Source organism: Dama dama, chromosome 16, assembly GCF_033118175.1.
Source record: "Dama dama isolate Ldn47 chromosome 16, ASM3311817v1, whole genome shotgun sequence".
Lineage (NCBI taxonomy): Eukaryota > Metazoa > Chordata > Mammalia > Artiodactyla > Cervidae > Dama > Dama dama.
In genome coordinates, this window is record NC_083696.1 from 29,405,777 (window position 1) to 29,425,916 (window position 20,140).

Below are 20,140 nucleotides of genomic sequence, written 5' to 3' on the forward strand. Positions count from 1 at the left end.
AATCAGCAGAAAAACCTGGAAGCAGGGTTTCATATGTTGGTAAATAGATGCCAGGCCTTGACTGGACTCTGGTCAGCTGGGCAGAGGCAACATAGGAGGTGGGCGGGTGTGCTGGAGCTCTGCTTATCAAGGTCTTATTAGAGACTGGTAAGGAGCTGGGATAATTTCTGCAAGTTGAGATTTCTTTCCAAGGAAAGTATTGAAGAGATTTTAAGCAGGAGTGGGTCTGATTTGCATTTGGGAAAGTTGTTTTTGTCGACAGTGTAGAAAATGAATTGGAGAGGAACAGGTGGGACCAGATAGAAGACTCTAGGGAAGAAACAGACAGGAATGGGGTGGGATGGCAGCAATGGAAATGGAAAGAAATGAATGAGGTCGAATGAAAGCATGAATATTTATTTTAGGACTAGAATGAACAGGTATTGGTGATGGCTTAGATGAAGATAAAAGGAGAGAATAATCAGATGTCTGGATTTTTGACTATTAGGTCCCACTTGATAGTATGCATATATTCTCTCTATTATTAAACTTTAAAAAAAAAACTTTATGGTACTTTTCAAAACTAAATTTTTAGTACTGTTTTAAAATTTTCATCTTCCTGGTCTAGATTTTTTTCTTTTGCACTGTAGCCAAATTGTACCACCTTCTTACTTTTTTCTTACTTTCTTGTTCAGTAATGAAAACCTCCTTTGTTGATGTTTTTAGCATTTAATTGGGAGCATTTTATCTGTTAATGATTGCTTTTGAAGATTTAAACTCACTCACCCCTTGCAGAGTAGTCTTTTGAAATTAGATAGCTGACTATCAGCCCTGCCCCAGGAAAGCAGGCGTCTGTAAAAGCCTGCACCTGCTGGAGGCAGCCTTCCATTCTCTCCCCCGTATGCTTCCCAGGGGTGTGGATGGCGAGGAGCTGGGATGGTGGGGAGGCACCTGGAGCTTATTGACCCGACTCTGCCTGAGGCACATGCGGTCTGTGTGTGTAACTCTACCATTCTTTTTAACATGTTCTTCAGATGTGTAGTCAGGTTTATGAGTTTTTATTTTCTGTCACTTAGGACATATATCAGTTCAGTTCAGTCGCTCAGTCATGTCCGACTCTTTGCGACCCCATGAATCGCAGCACACCAGGCCTCCCTGTCCATACCTTCCCAATAATTAGAGTTTATCTTACTTTACCAAAATATGATTTCTTCTTGTGAATGGAGATCAAGCATATACAGCAGTCTGTAAATAAATTAAGCAGATTGTTCAAATCCGTGCATGTGGAATGAATTATTTCACTTTTTTCAAAGAATTGAGAAGCCAGGAAGAAAATTCATTAGACAGTAATGCCCAGAGATTTTTTTTTTACACCTAAATGAGAAGCCAGAAATGCATATAAAACATAAGAACTTCAAAAACATTTCTTAGACAGACTATTATGAAACTTCCGTGGATGTTTTTGATTTCCCATTACATTAAAATGCTCAAATGAACTTCATATTCAGAACATTTAAAAATAGCTCAATCTTAAAAAGAAGATATAAAGTATTATCAGCTGTGCTTTTTGTACATAATTAGCAATGTGCCTATGGAGGTATGATGACTTTTAGTGTAATGATATTACTCATGATAAAAAGTTCAGATGGTAAAAATTGGAGATACAGCTGGGTGACACATTTTAAAATAACTCAAAGATGACTTCACGGAAGGCATGCTATTTTGGCCCCTTGTAATCCTCCTTGTAATCCACTGTAAAAACTCATCAGTGATTGTGAAGACCCTGATAGAAGATTCTTTCTTAAGTGTTTTATTTCCCCCTCTTTCTTACAGAGTTGACGTATGTTCACTGTTTTCTTCAGTGTGTAGCCAACCACTGTGAAGGCACAATATTTTGTCCCTTTTTCTGAGATGGCTGAAGACTCAGCAGGCCTTCCTTCTGATTATCAGTTTTGGATGCAGAAGCTTTCTGTCTGGACTCAGGCCTCCACTTTGGAAACCCAGCGAGACATCTGCCTTCACCTGCCACAGTTCCAGGAGTTCCTGAGGCAGATGTATGAAACCTTGAAAGAGATGGTGAGTAGTGGACCAAAGTAAAGTAATAATGTTATTTTGTGACATCAGGAACTCTTCACCAGATTTCACTAAGCCTGAATGCAGTCAGGGACTTGTGGTCTTGACCTAACATATTGAAGGATTAGACAGACAAATTACCTGTAAGTAATGGATACAGGAAGTGGTTTGCTAGTGTCTGATTTATTATGACTTCAGCCTTTTCTTTCTTGATGAGTTATATTGTCACATGAGATCTCCTGACCGATCAAGTTGTTTTGACACTTTGACACTTGTTGTCAGGTCATAATTGGGGTTCTTTTAAAGGCCTTTGTATCTCTTAAATATTGAAGAGTTTGACGAAATGCTTACTCTTTTCTCAACTCTATTCTAAAATGGGCTCAACTAAGAGATGGTAAAATTTAAGATCTCTTCTTCCAGATATTTTAAGTGGACTTTTCTTGTGACTATTAAGACTATGAGTGTCTTCACTATTATTATGTAAGTTATTGTGTCCAAAATTTGATGTTTTTGTTTTGACATAAAATTTTGTAGTTTTATTGCAATAGGTATTTTTGTGAATTAGTGCATTTTCATATTATGAAAACATTATACTTATTTTCTAATTTCAAAATGAGAAGCAAAATTATCATTTAATTATCATTTAATGTAGGTATTCCTGTGTTAAAATTTTCTTTCCTTAAAGGAGCAAGTAGGAAATTTGAAAAATAATTCATAGTGATGATGTGAGTTCTCATGTCTCTAGAAAGTAGAAGAAAAGTTGCAGTGTGTATGAACAACTAATGCTAACTTTTTTAAGAAGACTTTTGTAACTTGACCTTAAAGTGATTTGGGAAAGTCCAAGGCTGACACTGATGCTAAGACATATGTGAGGAATTTATTGTTTCAGCAGTAGGAAATGCTTATCATTTCAGCTTATGTGTACATTATCCCAGTTTGGTCTTATTTCATTTTTGAACTTTCTTGAAAAGTAAAGAAGTGGGAAAAGGGCCATGTGTATGTTTGAACCTTAGGCTGTTTTCTGTTTGGTTGATATTTTTTTGTGTGTTAGGTTTTAGGTTGTTGTAGACAAGTATGGTGTCATTTAGCATATAGTAATCACAATAGTAATAAACAGAGATATATATCTGTATGTTTTGGCTGCTCTTATTTCTTTTTTCTTTTTCTCTTATTTCTTTTTACAAGTCCCAGAGCTCTCGTCCTTCTAACCCTTACTTGAGATAGAGCTGACTCAGGAAGTTATGTTAGAATTATGTTATGTTAGAATTTAAAAAACCAGGATGAAGATATGGTGTTATATAGATATTAGTCACCTATAATTTTTTCACTATTAAGCAGTCTTTGTTATTTTTGAATCAAGTGGCCTTTCTTGACTTAAATATGAGTAAAATAAAGTTAATTCTGCAACAAAATTGATTTTACCTAAACTTGCTATAATTCTTAGTTTTAGTGAGCTGGTTTAAGGATAAAGTATATAAATTTAAAGGTAAATTCTCCAGGCCAGAATACTGGAATGGGTTCAGTTCAGTTCGGTTCAGTTGCTCAGTTGTGTCCGATTTCTTTGCGACCCCATGGACCACAGCCCGCCAGGCTTCCCTGTCTGTCACCAACTCCTGGAGTTTACCCACACTCATGTCCATTGAGTCGGTGATGCCATCCAACCATCTCATCCTCTGTCGTCCCCTTCTCCTCCTGCCTTCCATATTTCCCAGCATCAGGGTCTTTTCATGAGTCAGCTCTTCGCATCAGGTATCCAAAGCATTGGAGTTTCAGCTTTAACATCAGTCCTTCCAGTGAACACTTGGGAGACTGATCTCCTTTAGGATGGACTGGTTGGATCTCCTTGCAGTCCAAGGGACTCTCAATAGTCTTCTCCAACACCACAGTTCAAAAGCATCAATTTTTTGACGCTCAGCTTTCTTCACAGTCCAACTCTTACATCCATACATGATGTAAAACATGTATGTTTTTCCATACACTGGAAAAACCATAGCCTTGACTAGACAAAGTAATGTCTAGTAATGTTGGCAAAGTAATGTCTCTGCTTTTTAATATGCTGTCTAGGTTGGTCATAACTTTTCTTCCAAGGAGTAAGCATCTTTTCATTTCATGAGCTGTTCCCTTCTCCAGGGGGTCTTCCCAACCCAGGGATCAAACCCAGGTCCCCCACATTGCAGGCAGATTCTTTATCAGCTGAGCCACAAGGGAAGACCAAGAATACTGAAGCCTATCCCTTCTCCAGCGGATCTTCCCAACCCAGGAATCGAATTGGCGTCTCCTGCATTGCAGGTGGATTCTTTACCAACATAGCTTTCAGGGAAGCCCAAAATAAAGTTAATTCTGCAACAAAATTGATTTTCCTAAACTTGCTGTAATTCCTAGTTTTAGTGAGCTGGTTTAAGGATAAAGTATGGTGATTGCTTGTTAAACTTTATTAGAATTATTTACTTAAAAATCTTCTCTAATCTGTTTTTCACCTATTTTTGTAAAATACACATGAAATAAGAAGCAGTCAAGCTCTCTCAACCTGTAATGACAGTTCAGTATTTTCTGAGTTGTGTAGTGTCCTTCTACTGACCAAATATAATTTTCTTTTATAGGATTCAAATACAGTCATTGAAAGATTCCCCACAATTTGCCAGCTGTTGGCAAAATCTTGCTGGAGTCCTTTTATCTTAGCTTACGGTAAGAATCCAAAGCATGTCCTCTCAAAATTCAATCTTTTAATGATAATTTTAATCTTTGCATTGTTTAACAGCATTCAGAACTTTAAATGATAAGCCTTTCTCTTATTTTTCATGAAACAACTTATCAAATGTATTCCTTGTTCTTTTACAATGAAGGCATCCTTTATTGTTGTCCATATATGTTTGTGTACATGTGTATGGATACACACACACACAGATGTGTAGGAGAGTAGAAAGTCTTGAATTAGAGGGTAGATGCTCCCAGATGATTGTTGCAGCCTCATTTTTTAATTCAGTATAAAATGATTATAGTAAAATAATTTCTTTGTTTCACAATTTCATATTAACTCATGTGCTGTTTTCATGCATAAAATTCTTTAGTGTCTGAATCCTGCCTTGACTCTGCCATTATTTAGGGAACACATTTTTGTTTTATCCAAGGTTAGGAGGAATTTGGAGACACTTTGAGAAAGTTGTCCCTTCACTGACCTCTTACCTACCTGTCTAGTCACATTTCCTGTTTAATATCAATATCATGTGCATTGTAGCTAGGTTAAATTAGTAACAGTGTTTGATGTCTGGGTCTGTGACATGCAGTTCTTTTTGCCTGGAACTTTGTTCTCATCTCAAATCCTCAAACCTTCTTTGAAATAGCTTTGCTAGGACTCAGTTAGGAACCTTCCTTAGTGTGTCCATAGTTGCCAGCATCTCCCTTAATTATAACCCTTACTATACTGCTTTATAATTATTGGCTTGCCTGTCTAATGTCCTGGAAGACTGAATGTCGCAGGAAATGTGGTTTTCATTCTCTTGATTGTCGCAGAGCTTTGCATAGGGTGGAGTAGGCGTATCTGAAAGTGTACGTAGAAATTTAATGTCTTGATTTGACTATGTTGTTAGCTAATAGAATCTTTACTTTTCATGTTTTTTAAAGTAAGAAACTAATTGCATAATATAACGATTATGTATGGTCAGTTGTGTCCGACCCCAGTTAGGTTCTGACCCCATGGACTATAGCCTGCCAGACTCCCCTGTACATGGAATTTTCCCACTGAAAATACTGAAGTGTGTTGCCATTTCCTCCTCTGGAGGATCTTCCCAACCCAGGGATTGAACCCACGTCTCCTACATCTATGGGTAAGATATACCCATCTGAATGCAGAGTTCCAAAGAATAGCAAGGAGAGATAAGAAAGCTTTCCTCAGTGATCAGTGCAAAGAAATAGAGGCAAACAATAGAATGGGAAAGACTAGAGATCTCTTCAAGAAAATTAGAGATACCAAGGGAACATTTCCTGCAAAGATGGGCACAATAAAGGACAGAAAAGGTATGGACCTAAGAGAAGCAGAAGAGATTAAGAAGAGGTGGCAAGAATATACAGAAGAACTATACAAAAAGATCTTCATGACCCAGATAACCACGATGGTGTGATCACTCACCTAGAACCAGATATCATGGAATGTGAAGTCAAGTGGGCCTTAGGAAGCATCATGACGAACAAAGCTAGTGGAGGTGATGGAATTCCAGTTGAGCTGTTTCAAATCCTAAAAGATGATGCTGTGAAAGTGCTGCACTCAATATGCCAGCAAATTTGGAAAACTCAACAGTGGTCACAGGACTGGAAAAGGTCAGTTTTCATTCCAGTCCCAAAGAAAGGCAATGCCAAAGAATGCTCAAACTACTGCACAATTGCATTCATCTCACATGCTAGTAATTTTGAGAATGCTCAAAATTCTCCAAGCCAGGCTTCAACAGTACATGAACCTTGAACTTCCAGATGTTCAAGCTGGATTTAGAAAAAGCAGAGGAATCAGAGATCAAATTGCCAACATCCACTGGATCATCGAAAAAGCAAGAGAGTTCCAGAAAAACATCTACTTCTGCTTTATTGACTATGCCAAAGCCTTTGACTGTGTGGACCACAACAAACTGGAAAATTCTTCAAGAGATGGGATTGCCAGACCGCCTTACCTGTCTTTTGAGAAATCTGTATGCCAGTCAAGAAGCAACAGTTAGAACCAGACATGGAACAACAGACTGGTTCCAAATTGGGAAAGGAGTATGTTAAGGTTGTATATTGTAACCTTGCTTATTTAACTTATATGCAGAGTACATCATGCAAAATGCCAGGCTGTATGAAGCACAAGCTGGAATCAAGATTTCCAGAAGTATCAATAACCTCAGGTACACAGATGATACCACACTTATGGCAGAAAGCAAAGAAGAACTAAAGAGCCTCTTGATGAAAGTGAAAGAAGAGAGTGAAAAAACTGGCTTAAAACTCAACACTCAAAAAACTAAAATCATGGCATCTGGTCCCATCACTTCATGGCAAATAGATGAGGAAACAATGGAAATAGTGCCCTACTTTACTTTGTTGGGCTCCAAAATCACTGCAGATTGTGACTGCAGCCATGAAATTAAAAGACACTTACTTGCTCCTTGGAAGAAAAGCTATGACCAACCTACATAGCATATTAAAAAGCAGAGACATTACTTTGCCAACAAAGGTCCATCTAGTCAAAGCTATGGTTTTTCCAGTAGTCACTCACGTATAGATGTGAGAGTTGGACTGTAAAGAAAACTGAGCGCCGAAGAATTGATGCTTTTGAACTGTGCTGTTGGAGATGACTCTTGAGAATCCCTTGGACTGCCAACAGATTTAACCAGTCCATCCTGAAGGAAATCTGTCCTGAATATTCATTGGAAGGACTGATGCTGAAACTGAAACTCCAATACTTTGGCCACCTGATGTGAAGAACTGACTCATTTGAAAAGACCCTGATGCTGGGAAAGATTGAAGGCAGAAGGAGAAGGGGACGAGAGAGGATGAGATGGCTGGATGGCATCACTGACTCAATGGACATGAGTTTGAGCAAGCTCTGGGAGTTGGTGATGGACAGGGAAGTCTGGCGTGCTGCAGTCCTTGGGGTCACAAAGAGTCGGACATGACTGAGCGACTGAACTGAACAGAACTGGTACGTCTTTTGAATTGGCAGGTGGATTTTACCACTGAGCTACCTGGGAAGCCCCCATAATGATAATAGAATCAAAAATAAAATGAATATTCCCCTTTCATGTTTTAGAGAATTATATAATATCTCTGTCCTCACCTGTTATAAGTAATTATAAGAAAATTGAACTTGATGGGGAAGGGACAGCATTTGCATTTACTTCCATGAACATACATGTGTTGGTACACTATATATACTCACACTCATTCACTTAACCACCGTCTTCATCTGTTGTTTTTCCTCTTCACTTAGGCACTTCTTGCTTCCCTTCTCCCTTGGGTTGACTGACTCTTCCTCCCTTGAGTTGACTCTTAGCTTTTTCAAATTTGATCTAAAATGGCAAAGGCATCACTGTATTTGCCTACCAGGGCCATGCCTGTCCTAAATTTATATATTTCACCTCAGCTAGTGTTTCCTAAAAACTTTTGACCAGAAATACATTTTCTGTACATGTGTATATGTGTGTCGATACAGTTACACACATACACACACACATTTCATGAAAATATGCTTACTTTTATCACCTGCAATTCATATTCACTATACCATTTTAATGGTTTTCATGACCCCAAACTGATTTTACAATCCATCAATGGATCATGACCAAAAGTTTGAAACTCATTGAGCTAGGTCAATGGTGGCAGGAGAAAGGAAAAGAAACTCTTGAATTTCCTCCATTTAAAGGCATAATTCATAGTTAGATACTTCATGGATTGAATAACCACTTTTTAGCAAAAGGAAATAATATGTCCTTTAAGTGTACCTAGTGGTGAGGAACTAAAAGCCTCTTAATGAAGGTGAAAAGGAGAATGAAAAAGTTGGTTTAAAACTTAGAAAACTAAGATCATGGCATCTGGTCCCACCGCTTCATGACAAATAGAAGGGGAAAAAATTGAAACATTGACAGACTATTTTCTTGGGCTCCAAAATCACTGCAGACGGTTTTAAATTAAAAGACCTTAGAAGGAAAGCTCTGACAAACCTTGACTGCGTAGTATAAAGCAGAGGCCCGACAAAGGCCCATATCGTCAAAGCTGTGGTTTTTCTAGTAATCATGTGTGAATGTGAGAGTTGGACCATAAAGAAGGCTGAGCACCAAAGAGTTGATGCTTTTGAACTGTTGTGCTGGAGAAGACTCTTCAGAGTCCCTTGGACTGCAAAGAGATCAAACCAGTCAAAAGGAAGTCAACCCTGAATATTCATTGGAAGGTCTGATGCTGAAACTGAAGCTCTAATACTTTGGCCACCTGATGCAAAAAGCTGACTCTGGAAAAAGACCTTGATGCTGGGAAAGATTGAGGGCAGGAGGAGAAGGGGACGACAGAGGATGAGATAGTTAGATAGTATCCTGACTCAATGAACATGGATTTGAGGAAGCTCTAGGAGATAGTGAAGGACGGCAGAGCCTGGCTAGCTGCTGTCCATGGGTGTGCAAAGATTTGGACACGACTTAGCAACTGAACAACAGTGACAGTGGATATAGGGCATATCCTTAATTCAGAAATGCTAATATGTTAAAAAGTTTGGATTGTTGAATTGAAGTAAAATGAGCAGCATTTCTCTCTTGGTATTGAGCACTGTTCTCTATGGGTTGCATTGTGGGTCTGATTGAACTCATGATAGGTTTGCAGGAAAGGTATTTATGTATTAGTATAGATATGTCACTTTTCTCAGAATACAGAACTAATAAAATTCAAGATCCTACTCCTCTAAAGCCTGCATTTTTGTAATGATCTGTCCCCACGGATCATACCACTGTGGTTGAAATGTTCCAGTCTCGGCTTTACCACCAGCCAGCCTCATGTGAATGTATATATTCACTATTCTTTTAAAAAACAGCAAGCCTTAGGAAAACATGGCTCACAATTTCTGCACCCAAGGAGCTTCTAGTTAGGGGAAAAAAAGAGACCTAAGTATGTCAGCCAGACTCAGGATGATGGTTGGTGCTGTGGAGCTTTGAATGAGTTGCTGAGGAGAAGGAGAGTTTCACAGGGAAGGTTTTGTGGGGGCTGACTCTTGAAGGACAGTAGATGAGATGGGATTTTCTAAGGCAAGCCACCCAGCTCACTGGATCTCAGATTCTTTATGTGTGAAAGTGAGAAGCTGTACTGACTTATCCCTATGGCCTTAAACTTGTATCTGTCTGTGATCTCTCCTTAGCACCTAATATCCATTACTTTGGCCCCTCTGACAACCAGAAACAAATTCTCCATCTCTGTTTAAATGCTTATGTTACCTTTTGAATTGCCCATTAAATTTCAATTTCTTGAATTGCCCGTTAGATTTCAGTTTCCTGTTTGAAGTACCCGTTTGGTGTCAAGCTCCTGGAGGAAACTGACAGGCAGAGAACTCCATGAGTAATCAGATCTTGGCTATGTTGCCACTATTGTTTGACTAGCTGGGTGCTTTCTTCCAGGAAAGTATCTTTTTTTATGATTTCATAATATCAAAATTACCTTTGAAATACAATAAAAAAATAAACAATTTCCATCAAGGAAAGAAGTAAGTTTCCCTTAATGGTAAGTGAGAATAAGATCAGAAATAAGGATAATAAAGAAGGAGGAGGGATTTGAAAATTAAAAGACACAAAGAGAAGAGAAAAAATAGATAATAGAAAGGGAGCAAATGCCTTTTATTCAGTGGTGTTCTCTGTGTAAAATTACTGCCTTCACCTTGGAGTTCTGGCTGGTAGGTTCTAACTCTGCCCTCATGAATCACATATTAATATCATAGCTGTAGCCTCTCTCATGCTTTTTATTACCACTTGACAGTTTGCCTTCAAACGTGGCAACTGAAAACAATAAATATTTATTGTCTAAAAATATGCTGCTATCACTTTTAAACTATAGAATTAATTTAGCTTTCATTTAGGCTTTCAGTTCAAGATATAAAAAAATAAAATAATTGGGTGGCAAATATACGTTAGTATATTCCTTTCCCCTGCACTAATTTCTAAAAATGCAGATTTGCACTGATGACTGCCCACATGATGAATCCCAGGCAGTTTTCTATCCCCCGTGCCCCAGCCCTGGTGTCTGAGCCTCCAGGGAGGAACCGGACAGATGCCATCCCCTGTAGACAGTGCTGGTGGCATTCATGAGTAACAAGTGGTGGCTTTCATTTTTAAGTCCCTAAAGCAAAGTAAGCTCATTGATAGTACATTTCAGTGCATTGATTCTGGTCAAAGAAAGGCACCTCCTTAAGGCAGGGTGAAAGTTACTCTGGCTCTTCTTTTTCTTTTTGAGAGAAAAGTAAAAAATAATACGCTTGTTGAAATAAACATGCAGAATCACTTAACACCTCGGGAAAAATCTCATTTTTTGGATTTTTTAGATTTTACGCTTTATCACTAACATTTTCATTCTTCCTCTTTTTTCTTTTTGTTGGTGAAGTCTGATTTTTTTGGAACTGCTTCCCATTGGGTTGCATTCTCTTTAACATGGGATGTTGCTTGCATAAGCATATCAATAGATGTATTTTCACACTTGTGACATGCAGATAGTTATAATTTCTTCTGATATTTAAAACAGTACAACAGATTTTTAATCAGTGGCATTGATTCAACCTGAAGAACTCTAGAATCTTCAGAGGTTAAATTGTATGATTCTTGAAATAAACTTTCGGGCAAACCAGTGATGGTATTTGAGCTCATAAAAACTAGGAAAAATATGAATATCTCTCAGGATAACTCCTGATAAAGTTTGTTTAGAAATGTTAGTTATTAGAAGAGCATAGGCTTATGGATGTTTATTGGGGGAGGGGCCAGATGGATTTAAAATTAATATCAGAGTCCTTTGATGTGTGGTAGAAAATGCAGAGGTAGCTTACTATAGTTTGTGTTCTCCTTATTTCTTGTTAAGAAGCCCTCAGAAATGCTCTGTTTATGAAATTGCAGTTGATAACAAAGTAAAGAGCATCAGGTGATCTGCAGAGGTGTGATTACAGGTGCTGGGTTTCCTCAGCCTCAGCCCCATGGCCCTGTAGTACAGTCCACAGTAGCTTGGCTCTAGTTCAGATACTGACATCTTCAGTTTTTAGGCCTCATTTTTGCTTCTCAGTTGTGTTCTAAAATCTCCAGCTTGAATGGACTTAGTTGCCAAAGGAGAAAAGAGAAAATGGCTTACCAAATAGATGTGCTAACCACGTAGAAGATTTCAAAGGTCGACATTGTTATCACATATTTAGTAAAGTTTTACACTTTAGAGTAAAGAATTAGTGATCTCAGGTGGCCTCAGCTTGCAGAGGCTTGGAGGGGGACTTGGGTTTCCAGCCAGAGACTGAGGCTGGGTTGTGGTGGTGAAAGCCCCAGATTCCTAGCTGCTAGACCAGTGGTCAGTGACAAGGGCCCTGGCCCTTCAGCTTGGCAGAAAAGGATTCCCACAAAGACAGTAAGTGGTGAAACAAATAAAGTATTTACTAAGAGGGGGGAAAAAAGTACAGTCGTGTGGATAGACACACAGGCAGACTCAGGGAGAATCCCTGAGTTGCATCCTTGTGGCACTTTGAATTACGTTTATGGGGCATTTCTTCCGTTTTTCCTTTAGCCAGTCATTTTGATTTACCTGGTTCACGGTCCATATTTGGTCCGTATCTCAGGATCCTCTCGTGTATGCATACATGTCTTAGCCAAGATGGATTTTACTGAAAAGGTGTCTGGGTAGGGAACATCCTTTAACATAACTCTCCTTTGACCTCTGAGGAGCCTTTTCTTCATGTGTGTGGTCGGGGAGGTCTCCTGACTTTGAGAATAAGAAATATGTGGACTGGGCAGGGCCCAGCCTTTTCCCTTAATTGTCCTGATATCCACAAAGAATGAACCTCCAGTTGCTTTACTCTCAGAAGGAGCCCATCTACCTCCTGCCTCGTGAGGAGCATGTGAAAGGCTTCTGTTTTGTCCAAACCATCTGGTACTGAAAAGATTGTTTTTAAAAACAATTCTTTTTGTTAAATTTATTTCTAACAAGTGAAGGTTCAGTTCAGTTCAGTCGCTCAGTCGTGTCCAACTCTTTGCGACCCCATGAACCGCAGCACACCAGGCCTCCCTGTCCATCACCAACTCCCAGAGTCCACCCAAAACCATGTCCATCAAGTCGATGATGTCATCCAACCATCTCATCCTCTGTCGCACCCTTCTCCTCCTGCCCTCAATCTTTCCCAGCATCAGGGTCTTTTCAAATGAGTCAGCTCTTCGCATCAGGTGGCCAAAGTATTGGAGTTTCATCTTCAATATCAGTCCTTCCAGTGAACACCCAGGACTGATCTCCTTTAGAATGGACTGGTTGGATCTCCTTGCAGTCCAAGGGACTCTCAAGAGTCTTCTCCAACAACACAGTTCAAAAGCAGCAATTCTTTGGTGCTCAGCTTTCTTTATAGTCCAACTCTCACATCCATACATGACCACTGGAAAAACCATAGCCTTGACTAGACGGACCTTTGTTGGCAAAGTAATGTCTCTGCTTTTTAATATGCTGTCTAGGTTGGTCATAACTTTCCTTCCAACGAGTAAGCGTCTTTTAAATTCATGGCTGCAATCACTATCTGCAGTAATTTTGGAGCCCAGAAAAATAAAGTCAGCCACTGTTTCCATTGTTTCCCCATCTATCCGCCATGAAGTGATGGGACCAGATACCATGATCTTAGTTTTCTGAATGTTGAGCTTTAAGCCAACTTTTTCACTCTCCTCTTTCACTTTCATCAAGAGGCTGTTTAGTTCTTCTTCACTTTCTGCCGTAAGGATGGTGTCATCTGCATATCTGACGTTATTGATATTTCTCCTGGCAGTCTTGATTCCAGCTTGTGCTTCATCCAGCCTGGTGTTTCTCATGATGTACTCTGCATATAAGTTAAATAAGCAGGGTGACAATATACAGCCTTGACGTACTCCTTTTCCTATTTGGAACCAGTCTGTTGTTCCATGTCCAGTTCTAACTGTTGCTTCCTGACCTGCATACACATTTCTCAAGAGGCAGGTCAGGTGGTCTGCTATTCCCATCTCTTTCAGAATTTCCCACAGTTTGTTGTGATCCACACAGTCAAAGGCTTTGGCATAGTCAATAAAGCAGAAATAGATGTTTTTCTGGAACTCTGCTTTTTCGATGATCCAGCGGATGTTGGCAATTTGATCTCTGGTTCCTCTGCCTTTTCTAAATCAGCTTGAACATCTTGAAGTTCACAGTTCACGTACTGCTGAAGCCTGGCTTGGAGAATTTTAAGCATTACTTCACTAGCATGTGAGATGAGGTATTTTGGCAAATTAGATTAAATCAGAAATATTGACTACCGCTCGTAGCAGTGATGTTGCCTTAAAAAGGTTGAAATTACCAATGGTTTGAAAATAAGATAAGGAACAGGTCTTGAAAATAAAAAAGACTGTTTTTCTTAGTTCTTTCCATATTTGTCTTTTGGCCTTAAAAATTGCTTCTGTGACAGAAAAAGAATTGACCACACAAGGGCTAAGCATAAGTAATCCTGAACCCACAAGAAGGAAAAAAACCCCACAAAGTTAAGTTTCACACATGATCCCGGATGCTTGTTCAGTGAACTTCGTAGTTTGTGATTTTTCTAAAACATTTATAATAAATGTGTTTCCTTTAAATATGTTTACAGCTTTTATACTGATTATCTTTTCTTTCTATTTTATCAAGTCTACTTATTTTAACCTTCATTTCTGCAGATGAAAGCCCCAAAATTCTAGTATGGTGCTTGTGTTGTCTAATTAAGAAAGATCCACAGAATTCTAGAGAATCAAAACTTAATTCCTGGACACGGGTAAGTGTACAAAAGCCCTGTACTGCTTTAAATTCAGTTGATTATTTAAAAGTGCTGCTGTTAATAGTCCAGAAACTTTCAAACACATCCTTCACTGTTACATTATCTTGCTGGTTATAAAGTTTTTCAAGAGGTTTCATTTTTGTTTGATTGTGACTTCCATATGAGATAGATCCTCAGGGTGAACTTCCCTATGCCTACAAAAGCTAATATTGAGTGGTTTTGGAAAGTTACTCTCAGGTAATTGAAAGAATGTACTCTCTTCCCTTCTATTATAGCAACTGTTTCTTCCTACCAACCTACATTAAATACTTATATAATTCCTCTTCAGATACTTCTCTGCCTCTCTCAGAATCCATTCTGTCCTAAAACTGAATTTCGTAACTGCTCTGGGAGCAGCAGTCTTTATTTTGTGTCCTGAAGTTGGTACTCTGGTCAGCGTGCTCAGACTGGCATCTGGTACTTGTTGGCTATTGCTGCGAACACCATCAATTCAGTTACCCAACCATGCTAGTTCAGGTAGCTGACAGCCTCCTGAATTCCTGCTGACTCTTTCTGCTTTCTTTTGAATGATGGGCGCAAATAGGAGAATGTTGTAAGGCTGTGCTTAGCTGCCCTCACCACCAGTAACTTGGCTGTTCTCTCTTACCTCTTGCTGTCCTGCTGCAGTAACCCCAAGGACTTACATGTATGTCAAACTCCACTTAACTATGCATATGGTCCAGATTAGCTGCTTAGTATTATGAAATCACGCACCCAGATTAACGCACATGGTTTTGTCTGACTGGTGATATAATTCCATTCACTGCTTTTTTTACCATTCCTTTGTTTTATACAAACTGGCTGGCAGAGATGACAAAACAGTGTATTTTTTGTTAGATTAAAAGAAGAATTGGAAGGACGATAAGAAGTGAAAAGGATTGAGTGAGGGAAGGGAAAAAAATGCACCTTTTAATTGGAAAGAAAGTTCATGTTAAGAGCTAAAGAAAGGAACTGATAAGTAGAATTAGGGAAGAAAAGATCCAAAAAACAGGCTATCGAAGTAGCATAACATATTTAGTTTTTTAATTTTGTAATCATTGCTTTTGTTGAATATTTGCTCTCTTAATGATTATTTAGGATATATATTTTTATTGGCTAGCTCATTCAGTCCTGGAATAGGCCATCTAATAAAGTATTTTTAGAGTGATCAGGTTAACTTTCTTCATTTAGCTAGTGATTATATTAGCCTAGTTTTGAATTTTTAGCCTTGCAGTTTATTCTGTAGGTTTCCCTTATTTAATTTTATATACATTTAATAAATACCTATACTCATTAAGAATAGCACAAGCAGGTAAAATTAAAACATTTAATTCCTGTGTGTATTAGTCTCTCAGTTGTGTCTGATTATTCAACTCTTTGTGACCCTGTGGACTATAGCCCACCAGACTCCTCTGTCCATGGAATTCTCCAGGCAAAATACTGGAGTGAATAGCCATTCCCTTCTTCAGGGCATCTTCCCAACCCAAGGATCGAAACTGGGCCTTCTGCTTTGCAGGCGGATTAGCATCCTGAGTTGGAGGAGGTCATTTGGACTTACAGTTTGTAGCCATGTAGACAGTCTGTCAGAAGCACAGGCAACAACATAGGCTTTGATGATGATGATGAAAGTCACTCAGTTGTGTCTGACTCTTTGCAACCCCATGGACTGTGTAGTTCATGGAATTCTCCAGCCAGAATACTGGAGTGGGTAGGCTTTCCCTTCTCCAGGGGATCTTTCCAACCCAGGGATCGAACCCAGGTCTTCCACATTGCAGGCGGATTCTTTACCAGCTGAGCCACAAGGGAAGCCCAAGAATACTAGAGTGGGTAGCCTATCCCTTCTCCAGTAGATCTTCCTGACCCAGGAATTGAACCAGGGTCTTCTGCTTTGCAGGCAGATTCTTTACCAACTGAGCTATGAGGGAATGGCCTCTAAAGTACCTGTCATACCTTTTTAAGGATGACATTTAAAATTTTACTGTTGTGAGATTTATTAATTTTTTCCTCTGTGATGAGTAAATTTGTATCTTATTTCAGAAAATTTATCCCACTTCAGGATCACGAAAACCTACATTATCTTCTAAAAGAATATTTATTTGTGTTTCCCATTTATGTCTGTGACCTACCTGTAACTGTTTCATTGTGTGACCTAAGGTAGGGGTCTATTTTCACTTTGTTTCCACATAGATACCTCATTGTCCCAGTACCATCATTGAAAAGTCTTTTTTTTCTTTTCAGTGAATCACAGTTTGTTGTGATCCACATAGTCAAAGGCTTTAGTGTAGTCAGTGAATCAGAAGTAGATGTTTTTCGGGAATTCCTTTGCTTTTTCTATGATCCAACAGATGTTGGTAATTTGATTTCTGGTTCCTCTGCCTTTTCTAAATCCAGGCTGTACATCTGGAATTTCTTGATTCATATTCTCCTAGGCCTAGTTTGAAGGATTTTGAGCATTAACTTGCTAGCATGTGAAATGAATGCAGTTGTGCAGTAGTTGGAACATTCTTTGGCATTGCCCTTCTTTGGGATTGGAGTGAAAACTGACCTTTTCCAGTCCTGTGGCTACTGCTGGGTTTTCCAAATTTGCTGGCATATTGAGTACAGCACTCCAGCAGCAGCATCTTTTAGGATTTGAAATAGCTCAGAGGGCATTCTATCACCTCCACTAACTTTGTTGTAGTGATGCTTCCTAAGGCCCACTTGACTTCACATTCCAGGATGTCTGGCTGTAGGTGAGTGATCACACCATCGCGATTATCTGGGTCATGAAGATCTTTTCTGTATAGTTCTTCTGTGTATTGTTGCCACCTCTTCTTAATCTCTTCTGCTTCTGTTAGGTCCATACCACTTTGGTCCTTTATTGAGCCCATCTTTGCACAAAATGTTCCCTTGGTATCTCTAATTTTCTTGAAGAGATCTCTAGTCTTTCCCATTCTATTGTTTTTCTCTTTTTCTTTGCATTGATTGCTGAAGAAAGCTTTCTTACCTCTCCTTGCTTTTCTTTGGAACTCTGCATTCAAATGGGTATATCTTTCCTTTTCTCCTTTGCTTTTCACTTCTCTTCTTTTCACAGCTATTTGTAAGGCCTCCTCAGACAGCCATTTTGCTTTTTTGCATTTCTTTTTCTTGGGTTCTTGATCCCTGTCTCCTGTACAGTGTCATGAACCTCCATCCATAGTTCATCAGGCACTCTGTTTGTCAGATCTAGTCCCTTAAATCTATTTCTCACTTCCACTGTATAGTCATAAGGGATTTGATTTAGGTCATACCTGAATGGTTTAGTGGTTTTCCCCACTTTCTTCCATTTAAGTCTGAATTTGGCAATAAGGAGTTCACGATCCGAGCCACAGTCTGCTCCTGGTCTTGTTTTTGCTGACTGTATAGAGCTTCTCCATCTTTGGCTGCAAAGAATAATATAATCAATCTGATTTTGGTGTTGGCCATCTGGCGATGTCCATGTGTAGTCCTCTCTAGTGTTGTTGGAAGAGGGTGTTTGTTATGACACCGTACTGCATACTTGAAAGTTGCTAATAGAGTAAATCGTGAAAGTCCTTATCACAAGGAAAAAAAGGTATAGTGATGGACGGTAACTAGACTTAATGCAGTGATCATTTCACAGTGTACAGAAACACAGGATTATTATGTTGTGCACTCAGAGGGGAAAAAAGTGATTCTTGAGTGAACCCCAAATTGCGTGTTTTGTTATTTTTAGTGTAACACATCAGCATCAGGGCATTTCTACAGAGAGCATTCTGCTTTTTTAGGAAACCAGTGCTTTTAGACACAATGGTGTTAGGTACCTCAAGATTTAAGAGAGGCAGGGGGCTCAGAAGAAGCAGACAGTGGGTTTGGTGCGGCACGCTGTACTAGGTATTGGTCAGCCCAGGGGAACATGATTATGCCTGTGTTATTGGTGATTTCTACTGTTATTTGTTTTTGTTCTGTTTTGGATTTGAAAATGCTAGCCTGGTGCAACTAGGATATCAAAATTTAAGGAAAGAATTATTGTCCACATTTGAATGGTATTTTAAAAGAGAAAATAGCGTTTTTCTGGGGGTGATTAGTAAAACAGGAGAGGCAAGGTGAAATTCTGGGAAAAGACTAGAATAAAACCTTATTTGTTCAAAATATACAGTGAATAAATAATGAATTCAACAAAATACTTTTAGTTTCTTAAGTCACTTTTATTGTTATTGTTCAGTCCCTTAGTCGTGTCTGACTCTTTATGACCCCATGGACTGCAGCATACCAGGCTTCCCTGTCCTTCACTGTCTCCTGGAGTTTGCTCAAACTTATGTCCATTGAGTCAGTGACGCCATCCAACCATCTCATTCTCTGTTACACCCTTCAGTCTTCCCAGCATCTGGGTCTTTTCTGTTGAGTCGGCTCTTTGCATCAGGTGGCCAAAGTACTGGAGCTTCCGCTTCAGCATCAGTCCTTGCAATGAATATTCAGGGTTGATTTCCTTTTGGATTGATGGTTTGATCTCCTTGCAGTCCAAATGAGTCTCAAGAATCTTATCCAACATCACAATTCAAAAGCATCAATTCTTTGGCACTCAGCCTTCTTTATGATCCAACTCTCACGTATATTACTTGACTACTGGGAAAACCATGGCTTTGACTATATGGACCTTTGTTGACAAAGTGATGTCTCTGCTTCTTAACACACTGTCTAGGTTTGTCATAGCTCTTCTTCAGAGAAGCAAGTGTCTTTTAATTTCATGACTGCAGTCACCTTCCACAGTGATTTTGGAGCCCAGGATGAGCAAAAATTGCTTTAATTCATACTTTATTGTAAACATAGTTGTTTTTTCCACTCACTGTGCAACTTTTGTTTTGAAAGATGTATTTGAAGAAGGTGTCCTTTAAAAGACCATCGTCAACATCATGGTGACATAAGACTTCCCTCAGTTCAGTCTCCCCATGACGTCGATAATTTGACAACTGTCTGTGAACAAAAGTGCTGCTGTGGGATCTAGTACCATATGCTGGGTGACCCAGGAGGAGTCTTACTGTTGGAAGATGGAAGGGATGAAAGTGCCCATTGAAATAAGAAGGCATCTTAAGATGAAAAGTGAGTCAGGCAGGTCCATGTAAGGCAATGCAGCAGTTTATTATAGGGTAGGTAACTCACACAGATGGAGTCTGGATTGGGTGGATAATGATACAGAAGCATTCACAGATTCACTCTGCATTGCTCAGGGGCCATAGGGACCTATAACTTAGGTTATAGTTACAACTAACCTAAGGTATGGGGACGGGTGCTAGAAAATAGGATGTGCAGTCCTAAGTGAAGATTTATGAATAGGTAACTAGTCTTGTGACCACCAATGTGTCGGGAAAGGTTTTCATCATTGTTTGGGAAGTAGAATCCACTTAGTCCTAATGATTAAACAATATCCCCTAAGTACAATGCCCTTGACAACAGAGAAGTGATTCACTGCCCAGTACAGTTCTGGGTAGGGTCAGTGAAAGGACAGGAGAAACTGTAAGGGCCCAAAATAGCATCAGTTATGCTAACAGCAATATACTTGGTCACCTGTGTAGAAATAGGGTAATAGGCAGGAAAACTCTGGTTTTGGATGGGGAACAGCAG

General features: G+C 39.3%; 1 protein-coding gene across 8 annotated transcripts in view; it reads left to right on the forward strand.

Annotated features, from left to right (window-relative positions):
• FANCC (FA complementation group C) overlaps positions 1–20,140 on the forward strand; it is a 309,507-nt gene that overhangs the window by 113,556 nt on the left and 175,811 nt on the right. For all 8 annotated transcript variants that reach the window (XM_061163684.1, XM_061163682.1, XM_061163683.1 and 5 more), the window contains 3 exons: positions 1,813–2,055; positions 4,653–4,737; positions 14,427–14,521. In XM_061163684.1, coding sequence (XP_061019667.1) covers positions 1,891–2,055; positions 4,653–4,737; positions 14,427–14,521 — 345 coding nt within the window. In that variant the 5' untranslated portion in view covers positions 1,813–1,890. The remainder of the gene's footprint in view (positions 1–1,812; positions 2,056–4,652; positions 4,738–14,426; positions 14,522–20,140) is intronic.